The sequence below is a fragment of the Centruroides vittatus genome, unplaced genomic scaffold (genome assembly GCF_030686945.1).
Source record: "Centruroides vittatus isolate TY-2023 unplaced genomic scaffold, ASM3068694v2 scaffold_576, whole genome shotgun sequence".
NCBI lineage: Eukaryota > Metazoa > Arthropoda > Arachnida > Scorpiones > Buthidae > Centruroides > Centruroides vittatus.
Window position 1 is genome coordinate 2,773,982 of NW_027122713.1, and position 21,063 is coordinate 2,795,044.

The 21,063-nt window shown below is 31.0% G+C and overlaps 1 protein-coding gene across 1 annotated transcript in view; it reads left to right on the forward strand.

Moving 5' to 3' along the window:
* AMPKalpha (AMP-activated protein kinase alpha subunit) overlaps positions 1-19,556 on the forward strand; it is a 32,231-nt gene extending 12,675 nt beyond the window's left edge. The window contains exons 2-16 of the mRNA XM_067287692.1: positions 3,947-4,088; positions 4,176-4,269; positions 6,101-6,245; positions 7,019-7,106; positions 9,421-9,490; positions 9,608-9,656; positions 11,131-11,236; positions 11,351-11,456; positions 12,504-12,680; positions 12,753-12,786; positions 12,860-12,943; positions 13,025-13,095; positions 13,195-13,260; positions 13,494-13,596; positions 18,952-19,556. Of these exons, the coding sequence (XP_067143793.1) occupies positions 3,947-4,088; positions 4,176-4,269; positions 6,101-6,245; positions 7,019-7,106; positions 9,421-9,490; positions 9,608-9,656; positions 11,131-11,236; positions 11,351-11,456; positions 12,504-12,680; positions 12,753-12,786; positions 12,860-12,943; positions 13,025-13,095; positions 13,195-13,260; positions 13,494-13,596; positions 18,952-19,055 (1,439 nt within the window). The 3' untranslated portion in view covers positions 19,056-19,556. The remainder of the gene's footprint in view (positions 1-3,946; positions 4,089-4,175; positions 4,270-6,100; positions 6,246-7,018; positions 7,107-9,420; positions 9,491-9,607; positions 9,657-11,130; positions 11,237-11,350; positions 11,457-12,503; positions 12,681-12,752; positions 12,787-12,859; positions 12,944-13,024; positions 13,096-13,194; positions 13,261-13,493; positions 13,597-18,951) is intronic.
* Positions 19,557-21,063: the final 1,507 nt, after the last annotated feature.

The window sequence follows — 21,063 nt, forward strand, 5'->3', positions numbered from 1 at the left end:
TATGACCCCCAAGTTTATTACATTTGTGGACTCACGACCTTGAAACATTGAGAAATGAATAAAATTTGAAGGTTTTTTCATGTATGTGTTTGGAGGGAATGATTTTGTTGATTCACTTTAGAGCTTAATGTTATAACTCCTGCACCATTAGTCAAAAATTTCTGGAATTTTGCAGGAAGGTTTCTGTATAGGGGATTGAAGCTATTAAATTTTTTTGGTTAAAGATCACTTGAGATGACACGACCCCCTCTATCTTCCCATCCCCTGGGGATATAGAAGGGGTTGTGATGTATCTCGAGTGGGGTCAGACTTAATGATTTTATTCCTTATAAGCATTTACAACTTTTTTAAAAAAACTTATATCTACCCTCAAAATTAAGCTTTTTGCCATTTTATAATAATAATATAAAAGTTTTTTTTAATAAAATCTGATAAACGTTAGCATCACGCACAATTTTAACCGTTTCTGGGAAAGTTATGCTACTCATTGTTGGAATATTTTTTTTTTTTTTTCAATTAGAAATCTAAATTACTTGATTATTCTTTGGCTCTGTTTTGAGTCTGTTAAAGAATATAATTTGGCCTAAAAGTAATAGTTAGCCTACCTTCTTGTACTAAGATTAATAATTAGAATTAACGGCTTTCATTAATATGTATATGTGAAGCAGATGATGATTCTTCTGTTTAATTTTCTTTAAAATATTATATAGCTAAGAATTCTTGCAACTTGAAATGCTGAAAAGTGTAGTAATATGATGTTTTTCAATTGAATTTAAGTAAGTTGGCGACGACTAATAAGATACCTTCGGTTTTAGTTTTAATTGAATTTGAGTCATTTATTGTTGTGTTTACTTCTGTAATGGACTTGATGATGAATTATCATTATATGTTTTCATTTGTTGCAATAAGTCCATTTGTTGGAATCAAAAGATATCTTGCATTATGCGGAATCCCTTAATTTTAATATACTTAATTCACGTCTATATGATATAAGCATTAATATGTGAGTGAATTTTGATGTTAAAATTTTTTTTAAAAATCGATAATTATTTGTGTTTTTAGGTGCAATCCCTTTAAATATTTAATGCATAATGGGGAAATTGTCTTTTGTATTAAAAGATAGTTGAAGAAGTTATTTCTCGCTCTCCTGGGTCGAAGCACGTCGGCAGTCAAAACATCAGTAATAACAGCTGTGGTATGAAGCTTTCTTTCTTTCTTTGTATGGGTTTATATGGAGACTCTAGTCTGTTTGCTTTTTCTCCGATGTGCACCACCTAACTATTATGTGAAGCGGTTTACTTGATATACAAATTGTTCCAAAGCCTCCATGTGCTGGCAAGGAAGGAGATCTGTGTGCAGCCAGTATATTGGTGTGAGTGAGCAGACAATATTCAGGTCCAAAGACATTGGAGTTCTACCTAAGTCTTGGTGAGCCCCCACATACTGCGGGCAATTGAGCCAATAGTATAAGGTAGTTTCTGGAGTGCCACAATGGGGGCAGTCAGGTGAGTTGCACAGGAAGCGGGAGTGGAGGAACCATTCAACGGGGCCATATCATTACAAAGACAGACCAGAAGGGTTTTGGTCTGGTGTGACGATACATAATGATATGCCCAAGGTGCAAAAGGTCGGAGGTGATCACAACCTTTATTCCTATGGACTGTGGTCCAGGAGTCCATGAGACTACGAATGGTCGAATCCCACATAGCATGCTTAAGATCATTAGGCATTATGGATCTCCATCAGGATCCTATCAGATTTGAGACTCGCTGCCTTGTCAGCTGCCTGCTTTGTTGATCGGGATATCGACATGTCCTGGAGTCCACCTGATTTCTAGAGGCACTGGATGTGAACTGATGGCTTCTGCTAGATCAATTATGATTGCTGGAGAGGAGAAGGAAGCATTGGCCACCGCCTGGAGGACCGATCTACTACCTGAGAATATGGCCATTGGTCTGTCGAAAAGGGCACTTAGCTGGATCGCCCTTTGGATCCCAAGTGCCTCCACTCCGAAAATGCTGCAATGCTCATGCAGTGCATGCTATTGATAATTGTATTCAACATATTAATTTGGCTTGTGAGAAATTTATTCCTAGGACCACTTCCAAGTGCAGACTGGTGGAATGCAGAGCTGTCTGCATTACGTAAAGTTAACATTCATTTAAGTCGCAAATTCAAACATTGTCGTACTGCATCTGTGAGAGAACAGCACCATGACCAGTATCTACAGCACCAATGTATGTACAAAGACAGGATTTTAAAAGCTAAATTACAGTCTTGGAAAGAGTACTGCACTCGTGCTTCTGGAAACCCATGGGGGTACCTTACGAAAATGTGTATCTGGAAATTAAAAAAGACCATGATTCTTTCGAACCTCTGTACTGGTACAAATGTTACCAACAATTTATATGAAACTGTTGATGCTTTACTGGACACCTTCTGTGTGGAAGACTGAAGATGATGATACTACATTGCACCAGAACTTGCGTGCCCTTAGAGGTAGGTGGTTAAGCTGCCATCTTGTGTTAAATTGGATGGAAGTCCAGGTAGCGTAACTGCCAATGCATGGTAAGCAGGAGTTGCAGGTTTCAGTTTTACTTTGGATCAATGTTTTTCTTCTAGAATATTCTAAATTAAATTATTTTCTTTTCTAATTATTAAATTTAACACAACATGGAGGCTTAATGTTCACTCTTATTTTAACTGTAAAAAAGAAGAATTTATATGATAATCCTTACAATTGTATGATCTAATATAATCGAATGTAATGCAAGACTGGAAGCAAATATTAGGTGAAGATTCATTTATATCATGTTCATTGATAATATTGTAATAAGGACTAACCAAATAAATGTATATTTGCTGCTTAATTCTAATTGATATTTTAAGATGCAGCTGTTTGATTAATCTTTTTTTTTTTTTTTTTTAAGCTTAATTGTGTACACAGCACCTTTTTTAGATAATTGATTTAGATTGTCTTTATCAGAGACATTTACTTGACATTTGGATTTCGTTTAATTATGACATTGGTGTCATAACTAAATCCTTTAGTGTTACCCTCGTAAAATTGGCAATGCTCATCTGTAATATTTACTTGTTTTAAAGACAGTATTCTCTATAAGATGTATTATTTTTTTAAAAAGTAAATAAATATTATATAGAATATTTTATGTATATGTATATATTTGTATATACACCTATCCCTCGATTTACATGGAAGATAGGTTCCTGATAAAAACGTGTAAATCGAATTTGTATCTTTTTGAATGTAAAACCGTGTAAATCGAAAAGTATGCAAAAAACGCATAATTTCGTTGTTTATTAATTATGAATTTTTTTCAATATTTTAAAGGTACATAAATCAAACAAAAATATTGAAAGGCAAAAAAAATATATTCTTTTATTAATTAAATACAAAGAACAAAGGAACAAAAAACAAAATCTGAAAGATTCATAAAAATGTAATGTAATTGTGTAATGTAATGTAAAAAATGTAATTAAAAATAATGTAATCGTTTGTTACTTATGAATATAAAAAATTAAAATTTTCTGGTTTAAAACTATGTGCAATGAATGCAACTTCGTGCGTATGGGGGAGTACCCTATATCGGTTTATTGGTTACTATTTGACGGATTGAAATAAAACTGTCACCTAGTATCCTAAATATCAACTATAACATATAATTAAGGTGGATTGGAATATAGATGTAGATTAGAGTTAAAAATTGTTTCTTTTGATCATAGCCAGTTTATTTTCTACATTTATTTTTTAAACCGTGTAAAAGCGAAAACGTGTAAAAAAGGTACCGTGTAAAACGAGGGATAGGTGTATATTATAACAATAATTTCTATTTTATTGAATATTTTGTAAACATCTTGCAGCTTTGTAAATGTAATTTTAAATTAATTTTTCCAAATTGTTTTATTGCCTTTCAATCATTTTTAGCTGCACGTCATCAACTTACTGGTCACAAAGTGGCAGTCAAAATCTTAAACAGACAGAAAATAAAGAATCTTGATGTTGTCGGCAAAATAAGGAGAGAGATACAAAATCTGAAGTTGTTCAGGCATCCTCATATTATAAAATTGTAAGTGGTGATGTCACAGAGCAAATTTTAATTTCTTATATTATTATATATTATGAATTACCAAAAAATCAATTATTTTCTTATTAGATATCAAGTTATTAGTACGCCAACAGATATATTTATGATTATGGAGTATGTTTCTGGAGGGGAACTGTTTGATTATATTGTTAAACATGGCAAGGTAAGAACTATGTTTTGAATGATTTTATATTGAATTTATTAACATGTTTATAATTAATAACTCATTTGTAATATTAAAAAAAAAAAATAGTAAATTTACTAAAAATGTTAAGGTATATACTATAGCTCACTCTGTCACATACATTAACATGTTTGCTGCATTGTGTACCACAGATGGTGCATTGGTGTCTTTTGTATTGGCCATCGTTCTCCATCAATGGCTTGCCACTATGTAAACTTCATTGTTACTTAGCTTGGCAGCATTTTTATATTAGGAGTTTATTTTTGATATACAACCACAAATAAAATAGTTCTACCATTGTATACCATATTTAGAGTGCATGCACTTTCTTTTATGATGTAAGTTATATACAATGTAAAATGTACCAGATATATTTATATCGATTAAAAAATAAATTAAAATTTATCATTATTTTAAAATACAACATATGTTTATACTATCTAGGATCCAATTTTTATTTTAAAAATTATATAAAAAACTAAACATAAGTGATTATGTAATCTGCAAACAAGTCTAATTTTTCTGCCATAATTTTTGGCCAAAAATCAGAGGCTAATTGCCTAACTTTATTAAAATATTAGCCTAAATATAGCCCAAAAAATGTATAAATATGTTAATTAATAATAATGGAAGATAATAATAATAATTATTATTATTATTTTAAATAATTAAAAAATATCTATTTTTAGTATGAACCACAAATGGTACATAATGTGAAATTTAAATAGAATAAATCACTCTGTACCACATGCAAACATACAAAAGAAATGATCTATTATAATCACACTTATCATAAATATCATATCTGTGCTCTAAAACAAGTTTTAAATGCACAGGGTCTTACAAATAGTGCATATTTGTAATTTAAAATATTGAGGAACAAATTAATGATGATAAGAATCTTTAGAAATAGACAGAGAGCACTTAAGTAAATGCTCACTAAACAGAATCTGATTTGTAAATTATTGAAAATACATATGAAAATACAATTATGATTGTTAAACATGTAGAAATAATTGTATTTTTACATGGAACATAGAAATATAGAACAAGAACAAAAGATTAAAAAAAAAAGCATGTTGGGTTTTAAATAGACCCAAAATATTATATTTATTACTGCTGCAAAACAAAAGAAAATAAAAATATTGTATTTAGTTAAATTTAATAAGTAATTATTTTTAATATATTACATAAAGAGAGAGAGAGAATTAAACTCTAGTCAGAAACTGCAGGCATTAGTGACTATTCCATGGTGCAGTTTAGCTTAGTGCATGTTGGGCAAACTACTTATTAACTATGCCTGTATTTCTTTTCAAGTTTCCTCATTGTGCATTGCCTGTTTTTGCCCTTGTCTGTTTATAGAGGACACTGATGATAAATTAAATTTTATTAAAAATTTCATGTAGTAAATTGTGGTCTTCCCTTATCAGTTTTTTTGTATAAAAATTTATATTCTATTGAACAGGCATTTTTATTCTCTGAAATTTCCATGATTAGAAAAAAAAATAATTTAAAATTGAAGAAATTGCACATTATATTAAGAAAGAATACAAATAACTGTCTTTTGATATTAAAATATATATAAATAACAAAATAACTTGATCATCTTTGATTATTTTTACATATATTTTAGCTGTTATAAGCAAATTTATAAATACATACTATAATAATGAATTTTATACATATAATTATTAATGATGACAATAAAATATTCTTTGATATTTTACTAATTTCCATTTGAAATTGAAGGTATCAGATAAATTCTTTTCAGAATTCTAATTATAGCAAAATTTTACTTCATTTTTTTCAGCTGAAAGAAGCAGAAGCACGGCGTTTCTTCCAACAAATAATTTCTGGCGTTGATTATTGCCACAGACATATGGTTGTGCATAGAGATTTGAAGCCTGAAAATTTACTTCTGGATCAAAACTTAAATGTTAAAATTGCTGATTTTGGTAAGAAAATTAATTAACTGCAGATATGTGCCGCTTAATGATGGAGATATGCTCCAAGAAATATGTCGTTAAGTAACTTCATTATTAAGTGAATTGCACAGTATAGTTAGATAAACTTTATCACAGTCTATTACTCATATAAGCTATTATGTAACACAGTGATGAATATTTATGTATCTAAACATAGAAAAGGTAGAAGCAGCTATGAATTTTTCATTTCCATTATAATCTTGTGGGACCTTTGTTACATGCAGTCCCATCATTAAGCAGTATATACAGTACCTATATATTAAATTTATTTGATACTTTTTTAAAACTAACTACACAACAGGAGTTTGTAAAAGTTTCATCTGATCACCCAGTATATTTTTAAAAAAAATATATCTGTTCAGACCAACAGCTAATATTTATTTTATTTTTATTTTTCTTTAAAACAAAAACAATCGAGGGGCCCTCCTCTCTTTGCGTGCTTTTTCCAAAATAGTTGTTAGCACTCATCTGGCAAAGTTACTTTTTCTTCCCTGATCTTGGTTTGTGTTATTTCAGGGCTGTACCCTGCATCTATGTATCACATTGTTCAACTTTTTTTGTGAATCAACAAATAAATTCACCAGCTATTGCTGGAGGTGTTTGTTGCGTTAATTCTTAGTCCACTTCATAATTAGATGCACAACAATATCAATTATGATGAAAGTAGTAAATTATTTCATTAATCATATGTAAAAGCTACTATAATATATTTATAACAGTTTATGATGAATTTTTCATTAAAGGTTTATCTAATATGATGATGGACGGAGAATTCTTAAGAACAAGTTGTGGTTCTCCTAATTATGCAGCTCCCGAAGTTATTTCTGGAAAGTATGTTTCTCTCTGTTAATTTATAGAAAAACAATTTATTAAATATGAATTATTATACAAATATAAACATCTGTTAACCTGATTTTTGATTAAGGCAAAACGATCTGTTGGATTATATCAAGCTATAATGTGGCCACTACTTAATAATTATTCAGTAATTTTGCCTAGATGCCATCTCTTGATAGATTTAATAATTATAAATATTAATTTTTAATTCAGAAAGTGTTGGATGAATATTTACATAGTTCTGTTGCCATATTAGAGCTCGATATAATTTTGCAGATCATTTTACCTTATGAATTATTAGTTTAAAATTTAAAAATTGCTTGCACAAAAGTTATCCTATTAGTAACAGTTTATTCTTTTAAAAAAAAAAAATAAATAAAACTTACCATGTACAGTAAATATGCAGTTAAATAATGATAAATTCTTGCATGAATAATATAAATAATTCATTTTGTTGATAAAATTGATCCCCCCAAAAATAAAACTTTCACAATAAAATTTAAAATGAACAAAAAATAAATACAAATAATTTAAAACATAGATTTATATTTTTCTTCTGCAGTTTTATCTTAATTTATTTTCAGCTATAAGTAAATGCTTAATATGACAAGGGACAATTTTGTGGATTGTTAAGAATGTATTGCAAAACAAATATTGTACATACAGTAGACCCCCCTATAACACGGTAGATACATTCCGTGTTATATGAATTCCATGTTGTATGAGTCACTTAGATTTTACAAATACGTGAGCCATTCACAGCCCGGCACTTGTGCAGTTTAGGAGGTATGGCTGTTTGAAAGGTTTTATTCCATAAAGTTAATCGATTCTAGATTAATTTGACTTGAACATTTCCAAAACACGTATAATTTTTTGGGAATAATCCATATAAACTATGCTATAAACAAAAAATTGTAGGAATACTTACCAAGTGCACACCATTTGAAGATGCCATTGCTTAAGCTTGTTTTTGTCGTGGAGCGGCTCATCGAACAGCGGACGCATTTCCTGATAAGTTATTCTTTCTGAGAAAAATTCGCTGGACTTTGGAGACATCATTAATAGAAATATAATTTTTATGGCCGTTAAATAATAAATGTTTTTTAGTAGGTCTGCTGCTCATTTAAACTCAATGGTTTGTGCAATGTCCACTATTGGTCCAGATTCGACCAATCCTGTCGAGACACGAGTCAGCCATGACAATCTGTCTCATTCTTTTGCCGTGTTGTATGAGCCTCTTTTAACATGTTATATGAACACGATTGCAATTTTTCCGCCGTGTTATACGAATCCGTTCTATATGAACCTGTGTTATAGGGGGGTCTACTGTAATTACAATATATTACTGAGTTTCAATATCATCTCTTAAGTTGCCATTTTTCTCTATTTAGAGTGGATATAGTTAAAAGTTGAATGTGAAAAATTAAAGAATGCATAAAAACAAATAATGGCCTCATCTTAATAGTTTTTTTAATGCAGAAAATGATAAAAAGTATACAAACTCAACTTTTATAATCAGTAATATCTAATTTTTTGATGATGATATATATTATATCTGTTAATGGAAAGGAGTTATATTTAAGATTGATTATTTTGTCTTCCTTATAAAGGAATAAATACTCCAAATTTATTCTCCCCACGGGCACTAAAAAGCCCTTCTTATACATAACCATTGTGGGTTCCATTAGGCTTGCAACAAGGGTGGCTAGGTGGTGAGGGGCAGGGACTTGACATATTTGGGATGGATTACCTTTAAAAATGTCTGGGGTTTTGATTTTCCAGATTAGATTTCATCTCCCCAAAGTGGTAGGCCGATGCCTTAAATCAGTGATTCTCAAACTTTTTCGATCCACCGCCTCCTTTGTTTCATAAAGTTATACCCAACGCCCCCTAACTTATTTTCTCTTGTGTGAGAAAGGATTGGAAATATTCTTAGGAAAACTTTTCTATGAATCTCACACTTTGTGCCCTTACCGTACATTGTTCTCAACGTCTGAAAACCATTAAATGCAATGTTTCCTGTTATCTGTTTAACAGAGGAAAGGGAACAGCTGTCAGTGACCCCAACTTTTGCCTTTGGTCACCATTCAGTACTCTGCCTCCAGCGCCCCACTAGATTTACTCACCGCCCACAAGGGGGCGTTATCGCCCACTTTGAGAAACGCTGCCTTAAATGCTTTGGTTATCTAAATTTATGGTTTTTTTTGTCCTTATGTTATAAAATTAGAAAATAACAGTCTTAAATCTTTTTATATCATTGGTTTTCACAATGTTTCTGGAATATTTCATGCATATAACTTTTTTCTAGACTATATGCTGGTCCAGAAGTAGATATTTGGAGTTGTGGTGTGATTTTATATGCTCTTCTTTGTGGAACTGTAAGTAGTTTATATATTATGAATGAATTAAATTTTAAGCTTTTAATAAATAATTTAGTTCATAAAATAATGAATATTCTACTCGAAAAATATTTTAAATATTTATTATATTATTAGTTGCCATTTGACGACGAACATGTTCCAACACTCTTCAGAAAAATTAAGTGTAAGTAAATTATACCTGTATCAACACAGTATCTAATAAATGGCATTTGACTAAATAAACTCTAAGCATAAAAATCTAAGATTTTTTGCAAAGATAAACTTCAGATATCACGATTTTATTTTCTTTCCAAATGTGATATTTCAATATCTGTAATTATAATTGATATAATATTTTAAAAGTGGAGATAATGTCATAAAACAATGGAAACATTTGCTATTGCAATGACAGAAATGAAATAAAACTATTAAAAATATATTGTAAAACAAATACTTTCAAAAATTGATTGTAATTACATTACTAACATTATTTTTAATACAGTAGATACTGCATATTGTAATCGTGGATATGATTATCAGTTGTTTAATGTTATCAGAAGTAGTGTGCCCCAAAAGTTAAAATAAATTTATAATAATCCTTGTTTTTCTTTAGTATCTTCTAAGATACATTTAAATAGTCTTAATACAATTAGACTATTTTATCCTTTTCTTTCAACAGAAGTTCACACTTGGGTTGCTAAACTTTTGTAAAAAACACTACAATTTCTTAGTTATTTTTGGGTAATTAGGCATTTTTAAACTGTCTTTTCACACAGTATGAAAAGACAGCATATGATTGATTATGTGTAATTATTACAGATTTTAATCAGTCCCTTAAATGTTAGCAGTTAATCATTTTAATCATTATCTGTTTACAATATGGTGGTGTAAATTACTGGTGTTTGTTACTTTAATTACATACTGGATGAATTACTATTACTATTACTCCTAATAATTTTTATATTATATACTCTATACAGGATTTCTCCTCTAGGAGGAGGGGTTAATACATATAATGACGTTTACAGTGAAGTTATATTTTTTCCAAACTGTTTCTACAGAATCTGTTAGAAAACAATCTGTGAATCTTGTCCCCAGTAGAAATACAAACATTGCAACAATTTTCAGTTGGACAAGAAAGAACAAATTTTTCACAATTAAATAGATGATGATTCAAAGTAGCATTTTCCAGCATACAGTAAAGATGTTAAATTGTGCTACAAAATACAGTATCTATGTTAAATAAAGACAACTGGTAAAGTTGCATAAATTAAAACTTCTGCCACATACATAAAGGGATTGCTGCAATTAATTTCGCACATTAATCAAATCCCTCATTAAGCAAGGGATACTGTATTGAATGTCAACTTGCTGACATGAATGTTTTAGTATAAATATTAATTAAAGTTTAGACAGTTATTAGGATATTAAATTGTAAATTTGTCTTATATTATTATAAGAAAAACAATTAAACCTAAATCTTCTGAATTTTCTAAAATGCATAGATTTCGTATGGTTCTTATCATGATGATTTTAATTGTGTTTTTACAGAAAGTAGCATATTTATATATGTTAAATTTTTAATCTTGGCAATATTTTAGAGTTTTATTTATATATAATTCAAATAAAAATACTTATTATGTTTTAAACTATTTTAGCTGGAATATTTCCTCTTCCTGATTATTTAAATAAATCGGTTGTAAACCTTTTGGTTCACATGTTGCAAGTCGATCCAATGAAAAGAGCAACTATGGAAGACATTAAGTAAGTGTCTAGTATTTTATTTTAATAATTACTTGAAATTTTTTGAACTACTGCTATAAAATTAAATGAAAATACTTCTAAATTAATAATTAAATTTGAATTTTTGATATACAGGAACCACGACTGGTTTAAAAAGGACTTGTCGGCCTATTTGTTTCCTTCTCCCAATGATGCCGACGCTTCCATCATAGATACAGATGCAGTACAAGAAGTTTGTGAGGTATTGTTATATAAAATTTGCTATTGTAAAAATAATAATAATATATTTTTTCCTCATAAAACTATGAAAAAGAGAAAGGAAATATTGCCTACAAAAAAGAAAAAAAATGCATAGAAATTTTTGTTTCAAAAATCTCTCATTTAATATTTTAAGGTGTAAGAGCACTGTTTGAAATGTTAAATAAAATAACAATAAAGAAAGAAACTGCTGAAGTTCTATTTACCAAAAAATATTTAATCAGAAATATTTTCATCTTTCAATTTAGTTCATCCCAGTCTTACTGAATAAACATAATCAAATTGTTTCAAATTTAAATTAGATAGTTTATTCTGTCAGTCAAGGATGACATGAAGGTTGAAAACATTTCTGATTTAAATATTTTTCAATAACCAGAACGTTACAGTTTATTTTATCATCAACTTCATCGTAATGCTGCCAACTTTTGTTGAATTTCACATTAAATAAAATAATTTTTCTGTTACTGAAAACAATATTTGTGTAATACACACACACATAAAGCATATCGTGTAAAAATACATACATATGTATGTATATTTTGCAACATAAGGAATGATAATAGTGAGATAATTAGTAGTTTCTATAGGTCTGTAACTTGGTCCTTTTTAAGATTCTAGTTAGTTTTTAGGAACTTTTTTGTGCAAAACTTCCTAAAGAAAGATTTTTGAAAGTCCTTTTTGTATCACAATACAAAAAAGGACTTTCTATTTCAAATGCAATTATTCCATGCATTTTCCATTCATGTTGGAAGTTCATTCCAGTATTTATTACTTTCTAAAGAAAAAAAAAATGCGGAAACTCTGAATGACCAGTAGTAATCCTGGAAGCCATTCATGAATAAAATGGCAGATTTAACATAGACAAATAATTTTCATATATTGGATATATACAAACAAGTATTTTGTATGTAATGTTAAGTAATACATGTCCATTCAGACATAGCAAATTGACACTGTAATTTTTTTTGCAAATTTTAAAATAAACAGAAAACAAAACTTTTTAACTGTTGTTTTTTTATTTCAATGCAAGAAATTTAGCGTTCAAGAAAAAGAACTACACAGTGCTTTATTAAGTGGAGACCCTCACGATCAACTTGCTATTGCTTATCATTTAATTGTGGATAATAAGAGAATCGAAGACGAAACGGCCAAACTCGAAATTCGGGATTTCTACGTAGCCTCGAGTCCTCCTCCAACACTCTTGGATGTATGTAATTGTTTTTTGATGACGTTTTTTAATTCAGTCCTTGATAAAGTAAAGTTTATTTAATTTTTTCAGAGTCCGGCACGTCCGCATCCAGAGAGAATGGGAGGTAAACTTAATTTTAAGATTTTTATGGTTATGATTAATGAAAATTAGTTTCTCATGTAATTTTATTTATTCAGCCGGAAGGCAAAGGATGTTGAGTGGAGGAAACAGTACTGATAAAGGAAAAGGAACACCGATGAAACGAGCAAAGTGGCACTTGGGTAAGATTCCTTTCGGTGATGATTGTTTTCATAATCATCATTATTGTTCACATTTTGACCATACGTTTTTAAAAATTTAAGGTATAAGGTCTCAGAGCAAGCCATTCGACATAATGAATGAGGTGTACAGGGCTATGAAAGCTCTGGATTTTGTGAGTATTTTTAATGTAGAAAATTCGATGTATAAACTATTTTTAGAAAATATCTATTATTGATAACATGTGGATTAAATTTTATTTTATTTTTGTTAGGAATGGAAAATAGTTAACCCCTTTCACGTGAAAGTAAGGAAACACAACACTGTTACAGGAAAATATGTGAGTTTTCATATCTTGCCATTGATGGAAGCATTTTTCCATACTACTTCATAAATTTCTCAAGTTTATATTAAACAAAAAATAAATAAATAAAATAAAATTGTTGTTTATTAATAACAACTTCTTTTAAAATCAGTAAGTCTTAAAAATGACTTTTAATAATAATCATAAAACACTTTAAGAAATGGCAATTTCTACTCCCATTTTCAATAATCATCATTATAATCCCTTAGGTAAAGATGAGTCTACAGCTGTATCAGGTAGATTACAAGAGTTATTTGCTGGATTTCAAGTCTCTCTCTAGTACCGAAAGTCCAGAACAAAATAAAGGTTTTGGTAAGTAAAACAGTTTATTTTCTGAAAATAAATTAAATATATAAAGGGATTATGTATTTGTTTTTTGTGACATGGCATGTCACATGGCAGTAAAAAAGGGAAAGATGATGATGGCAACTTAGCTTCAAACTACCTTTTGCACTGCTTTCTTTTGTGAAGTAGAAAGAATTTCTAAGCTCTCTTCTTGACAAAGAGAAGTGAGGAAAATATGAAATGTCATTTAATGTAGAATATTACTGGTTAAAAAAATTATAGGAATAAGTAAGAATTTAAAGATATTGCTTTTTTAAAACAAACAGACCCACTGTAGGGATTGCATGATAGAAATGTGGCAAGTCAGATTTTTAATGTTCATATTGTGAGATTGTGGCAAAGCACCAGCAATTTCCACCTTTTGCCATCACACTTCATGCATGCATCATTCCCGAGTCTTAGGGCAATACGAAATTTTTTGATGATGAATCTCATTGTTCGATGAACATTTTGCTGCAATTCACATACAGTGGAACCTCGCTTAACGAGCATAATTCGTTCCAGAACCTTACTCGTAATGTGAAACACTTGATAAGCGAAACAATTTTTCCATAGAAATTAATATAAAATATGATAATACGTTCCATGCCAAAAAAATACTCAAATGCCGTATTTACTCGCGTATAAGACAAGCTTTTATTCATTTTTCACTGCTTCTAAAACCTAGGTTGTCCTATATGCATGGCATGAGTGAGGGATCCTTTCTGTTTTTGCTGAATTTTTGTGAACTGTGTATAGTTCATGATGCCATTATAGCAGAGTGCTATCGAATCAAGGGAAATGTTACTTTTAAAGAGATCTGAAAATAGCTGGACACTTAGCAATGATTATAAATGTAGTTATTTCATATTTGTTAAATTGGTATTTTTAATGAATATTTGTACATTCTGAATCATTAAAAATAAACTTTTTCCTGTCACGTGCATTATAATCTTTTGGTTTTGCTACATGGGTACAGGTGCATGGAAAAGCAGTCATTCAGGAAATACTGCATTTTAAATTCACTCAATGGATCAGAGGACGATGCTTTGTGGAGTAAGAGTGAAAAAGAGGAAAATTGTAACTAAGCTTTCGAGGACGAGTCTGAGTAGACAAAAGGTGATAGCATCAAGAAAACATGGCTGTTTGCCTTATTACATGCATTTAATGATAATTTATGTGTGATTTAATACAATTCTAATTTTAATTCGTTTATAAACTTAATTTTCTTTAAAGTCACATCGTGTCCTATATGCAAGTAAACGTGGTATTTTATATATAATGTTTATTCAAAGAAAATTATACAATATACATTGTTAAGGAGCGTGAATCAACATCACCTTTTCTTCTAGCACAGAATGAGCCAACCTGGAATGCAAATTCTATTTCCAAAAAACAAAACAATCACAGATAATAGCATGATGGAGCATGTGCACAATCTGGGACCTCCCCTCTCCTTGTCACTCATTATGCGAAACTTCACTCATTAAGCAAGCCAAAATTTAAAAATTTGACTTGCTCATTAAGCAAGGTTTCACTGTATTTTAAGTATAATAATTCATATTATGCTTACATTAAGAACCTTTTGTGCAAATTTTACCTGCAGCAAATTTTGAATAGCTTTTGGTGTTTTGCAGGAACAGAATTATATCAAATGTATTTACTATTTCTTACACATCTGGAGAAACCTTTTTTTGTAGAAATGAACAATGTAACAGAAGTTCTCATTCCTAAGTCGTTTCCAATTTTGTTTCAATAGACAATATCATCAAACAAACTTTCACAAACAAATCATCATATGCTTCAAGGGGGTTTTGAAAATCTTTCGCATAATAAGAAGATACATCCCTTGCAGTTTCACACTATTCAACCCTATAATGGTATCTTGTCTTTTGAGTGTATCCATTTCTTCTCTTTTTAACTACCAAATTACAATAAAATAAAGCAATGGCATATGTTTTTGTGTGTATATTCACATAGATAGAAAAACAGACATAAAATGAAGACACTTGTGTTTATCTGCTGACGACCAATGAGCCACTCTATACCAGAAAATCCTCTCATTTGAATCTAACTAAAACAGTTGATCATCTCAGTTTATGAAACATTGGTGAGCCACAAACATGCATTGTAAGATAACATATGACTCAGAACTGAGACTTTATGATGTACGATACACTATCTTGGAAATTGAGAAAATTTGTGCTGCCTTTAGACTTTTATGCCAGAAATGCCAAGAGAAAACATGAGGGCTTGCTAGTTTTGTTGTTATACAAAAGGTTTATTGATGAAGTTACATTGACCTGGAATTCATTACATAAATCATTAAAACTACTAAAACTGGCTGTGCTTACCATATCATGGTTCTAATTTGTGTCTTAATTTTGTTTGGAAAATTACATTTGTATTTATTTAAAAAGAGAGGCATACATTTATTTATTTATTCAAATACAACTTTATTATTACTTTTGTACAAATTTTATGTTGTAAATAATGCAGTAGAACACCATATGATCTTTTTTGTGCCTGGATAAATGTTAAAGTGAATCACATGCACATCCTAAAAGTTTATAATAGTTGAATTCTTTAAACCTTATAAAATAGTGTGCACCAATCACGTATGTAATTGAGGGGATAAAACCATTTGTCAGTTAGTATATAACATAATTAGGGTGATTTTACATTATGATTAATTCTAAGTCAACCTACTTGTTGTCTTGGCAACACAACTGAGTAGTTAAAAAGTTAAGTATTTGGCTATAGCTCACTGATTGCTCCAACTTGTTTACCATCAGACTGATTCATGAAAACCTACATAATGAGAAAAGATGGCAAAACAATACTGTTCAGAAAATTCTCTACTTGATAAAGTAAAAGTTATCTACAAATTTGCAATATTAGTCAGGCAGATTACAAAAATATTTTTTAAAAAATTAGAAAAACTTAAAATCAAATCAGCCACCGACATAAGCATATTCAATGTGAATGCCTTTACAAAAAACTAAAACCAACACCTTAATGTTCGCTGAGAGATTTATTAATTTAACTAACGTTTTCGGCTTACTCAATAAGCCATCTTCAGGTTTTAACTTTCGAAAAAGAAACAATATCATTCCATTAATAGAATACAATTGTTTGAAAAAATTCAAATTATTAGTAACGGACAAAAAATAAAAACAAAGAGGATGAACATGGTAATGTAAATAAATAAATATACAAAAATAAATAAAAACAAAAAAAGAAGAAGAACATAGTAATATAAATAAATATACAATAAAATCGTAAAAGATACAACAAATGTAAGATAAAAAACGTTTTACTCGTGCACATATATAATACTATCTATCCTAACCAGAAATACTTCACCATTAAAATATACTAGAGCTCACGTGTCTCTCATAAATTTTTAACAGCATATTTCCAAGCCGAAGGAAGACCCTCTGCGTCCCTTGCGTTAATACATTTATCTTTAAGCTTGCTTCTGTAAATTTCTATCTTTCCAGCTGTTCTTGCCAAAGTTGGGGAGTGTACCTGCTTTATGATTTTCGCCTCATTCCAATGTACCAAGGATCCCTCCGCCTGCCCCATCTGGGCTAGTACTGTTGTGTTGGAACCTTTTCTAATATCATATTTATGTTCCTTGATCCTTATTCCTAGGTTTCTAGTAGTAACCCCTACATAATCTTTATTAATACCTAATAGCTGGTTCTCGTAGGGAATCTTATACACACCCGCCTTAGAAACGATAAAGGGTTAGTTAAAAAAGAAGATAAGGTGGGTGTGTATAAGATTCCCTACGAGAACCAGCTATTAGGTATTAATAAAGATTATGTAGGGGTTACTACTAGAAACCTAGGAATAAGGATCAAGGAACATAAATATGATATTAGAAAAGGTTCCAACACAACAGTACTAGCCCAGATGGGGCAGGCGGAGGGATCCTTGGTACATTGGAATGAGGCGAAAATCATAAAGCAGGTACACTCCCCAACTTTGGCAAGAACAGCTGGAAAGATAGAAATTTACAGAAGCAAGCTTAAAGATAAATGTATTAACGCAAGGGACGCAGAGGGTCTTCCTTCGGCTTGGAAATATGCCGTTAAAAATTTATGAGAGACACGTGAGCTCTAGTATATTTTAATGGTGAAGTATTTCTGGTTAGGATAGATAGTATTATATATGGGCACGAGTAAAACGTTTTTTATCTTACATTTGTTGTATCTTTTACGATTTTATTGTATATTTATTTATATTACCATTTTCTTCCTTTTTTGTTTTTATTTATTTTTGTATATTTATTTATTTATATTACCATGTTCATCCTCTTTTTTATTTTTTGTCCGTTACTAATGATTTGAATTTTTTCAAACAATTGTATTCTATTAATGGAACGATATTGTTTCTTTTTCGAAAGTTAAAACCTGAAGATGGCTTGAGTAAGCCGAAAACATTAGTTAAATTAATAAATCTCTCAGCGAACATTAAGGTGTTGGTTTTAGTTTTTTGTATATTGAATTCTGCTGGGTACGAGTGTGGTTTATGTGAATGCCTTTGCCACTAGCCAGTCCAATTATAGGATTGGCTGGATTAATCCAGTCCATGTAATTGGTCATAGTGTAAAATCACCCTTAACCAACATAATACTTGATTTCTAGTGCTAGTACAGGTAATGGAAGAGAGATGCAGAGGATTTAAGTGAAAAATTTTCATCAAAGACAGATGACACAGGTAAGATTCTCTACATACAAAAAAAAATGTTTAAGGCATAATCTGATTGTAGATACCCACGTCACCTGTCTAGTTGGGGAGGTATTATGATTCAGTTCAGTGCATAAAGCCACTTTCAAGGAGGAGGTTTGGCTTCTACCAGCAGACATGCCATTGCTCATACAATGGGCTGAAAAAATGAAAGATGTACCCATTTCATACAGAATTTGCATGCTTTCTGTGAACATTACTTACTCTATTTGATGGGATTTTCACGGCAGTTTCTGCAATAGTGCTTTGTGGCCAGTTTCCTACTACGGTGCCATTCACAGAGGAAGTTTTCAATTTGCAAATGGTTGTGGCATTCATGGTCAGAAACATCAGATTCGAATACAAAGCAAAATAAAACATTTGGGAAACAGCATCAAAGAAGCTATTGAATTCTTCTCTACACTCACCATTCGTGTGACAGGTTTTCCACTAACACCTATTGTGTAGATACTTTAGCCTACTGTAGTGCTTTAAACCCTAGGCTAGAAATGCTTCCTTATTATTAAAGTTTGATACTTGGTACCATCTTTAAAAAATATGCTGTATATAAATATTTTATACAAAAACAATTATAAACTTTTTTAGATTCTCTTACTTCCTCAACGGATTCGAACAGTCAGAACCAGTCTCACAACACAATGGAATTCTTTGAGATGTGTGCCGCCCTGATCACTCAACTGGCTCGTTGAAGGCAACTTTCCCGACTCTTAGTGACGGATTTGTTTTTTATTCGACTCTTTGGCCGGAAAGCTAACGGATGGCGTGCAGGCACCATTCTAACATTGGCTTGTGGCCCGATCGTCCTTCACGCAAATAATCAAAGACGAAGATGATTACCAGTACCTGAAAATTTGTAAAAGCCAAGTCTTCGTCGCAGTCTCGCCCTCATCCAAAAAGCAAATGTAATCAATCAGGGGGAAAAATATCGTAACAAAAATTAGATGGCTTAATAAAATTTAATCAGATATACATGTTTTGTATATAGTGTAAACATTATGCGCGAGTTACATGTAATCGGAGACGTAGATAATTTTATGTACATCGAGAAAACATTCAGTCTAAGATATTAGGAATTTTTTTTTTGTTAAATTTGGATAAGCTTTTGTTTACAATGTATATGTATATTGTATTGCATTTGAATCAGAATTTATATGAATAGTGATAAATAAACACTTATTCATGATGGTTTAGTTTAGTTTCAAATGACTTCTATGGCTTGAATACTTTCAGACCTTTCCGTTTGTCTTATCATAAAATGTACTATTATTTTCCTTGAGCTCAGTGTTAGAGATATATAGTTTATGCTCCCAAAAATAGTATTAAGATGTGTATTGCAAATAGGAAGTATGACATTTCATAGTCACAATTAACATTAAGTGAATTTAATTGATGAGGTACAAGAGGATCAACAGTCTTACACGAAGAATGCAATCACAGTATTCGAAACAAATTTCTTCCATATTTTAAACATAAAATAATAAACTTTAGTGCTAACATAAATGCAGATGTAAGCGTTGATTGTACAGGGTGGCCCACAGAAAAGTAGCCCGCCAGTAGACATGATGAATAAGTGGACTGCTTGTCTAAAGCTTTATTGACTTACCCACATGTTACAACAGATGCTGAAAGTTGCACATAGCCTTCCACTATCATTATTTGCTGTTGCATGGAGAACACCATCTTTTTGACATGACAAGCACAGAAGGATTAGAACCAACTGATTGCAAAGTCACAATGTTAATTTCCCTTTTCACCCGTCTGGTGACATGACATCAGACGGGGTGGAAGGGGATTCACCTCCAATTCAGAGTGAGGTGCCTGCTGGATATGAGGCAGGCTACTTTTTCGTGGGTAACCCTATATTTCTCCCATAGTGTGTGTCAACCAAAAGTATAATAATGTGAATTATTACAAGATAGTTTAATAGAAAACCCTTAAGGGAGCAATTGTGGCTGTTAGTCTACAGATAATAGGCAATGTAGGTTCTGCATCTATAAGTCAATCCAGATGATCCAGATATGACCTTCCCGCCAGGATAAATCGACAACAGAGAAAGAATGTTTTCCAGTCTGAAGATTTGTCCAGATAACGAGCGCTTCCGTCCAAAAAGGTAAGCCTTCTGGTCTGCAATTTTCAAAAATTGTTTTATATATTCCTACTGGTATCGGTCTGTCCTTAACCTTGAGAATGGATTCAGATAGGTAAAAGCTGATTGGATACAGAGAGCTTAGGGGCAGGAGACCCCGATTAACTACATACAATTTTAAAATTTTCTCCCGAATGGAGTTGGATAGATCAGTGTTTCGCAACTGGTGTGACATGAACTTTTACATATTATGTAAATAAAACTTGAAATTAATAATTTTTATCACGGTTGCTGTGTTTATGCTTGTATTTCATTCTCTGCTGCAGCACTGATGAAATATGATGATAAAGCAATAAACACAAACACACGTCGTCCCAGTACTCACATATTCTTTTGGAGTTATATATTGGACTCGCACAGATCTTGACAACTCCAAACAAAAACACCACCACTTATTAAGCATATCATCATCATCCTAAATCCACCATAGAAAGATTAACCCTTCCATGTAAAGATGGCGGATATGGTCTGATCGACATAGTTAATCTTCACTACAGACCTTTTGTTTTTTGTAGAAAAAACTCAGTAACTTCACAGTTACATAAAGTAAC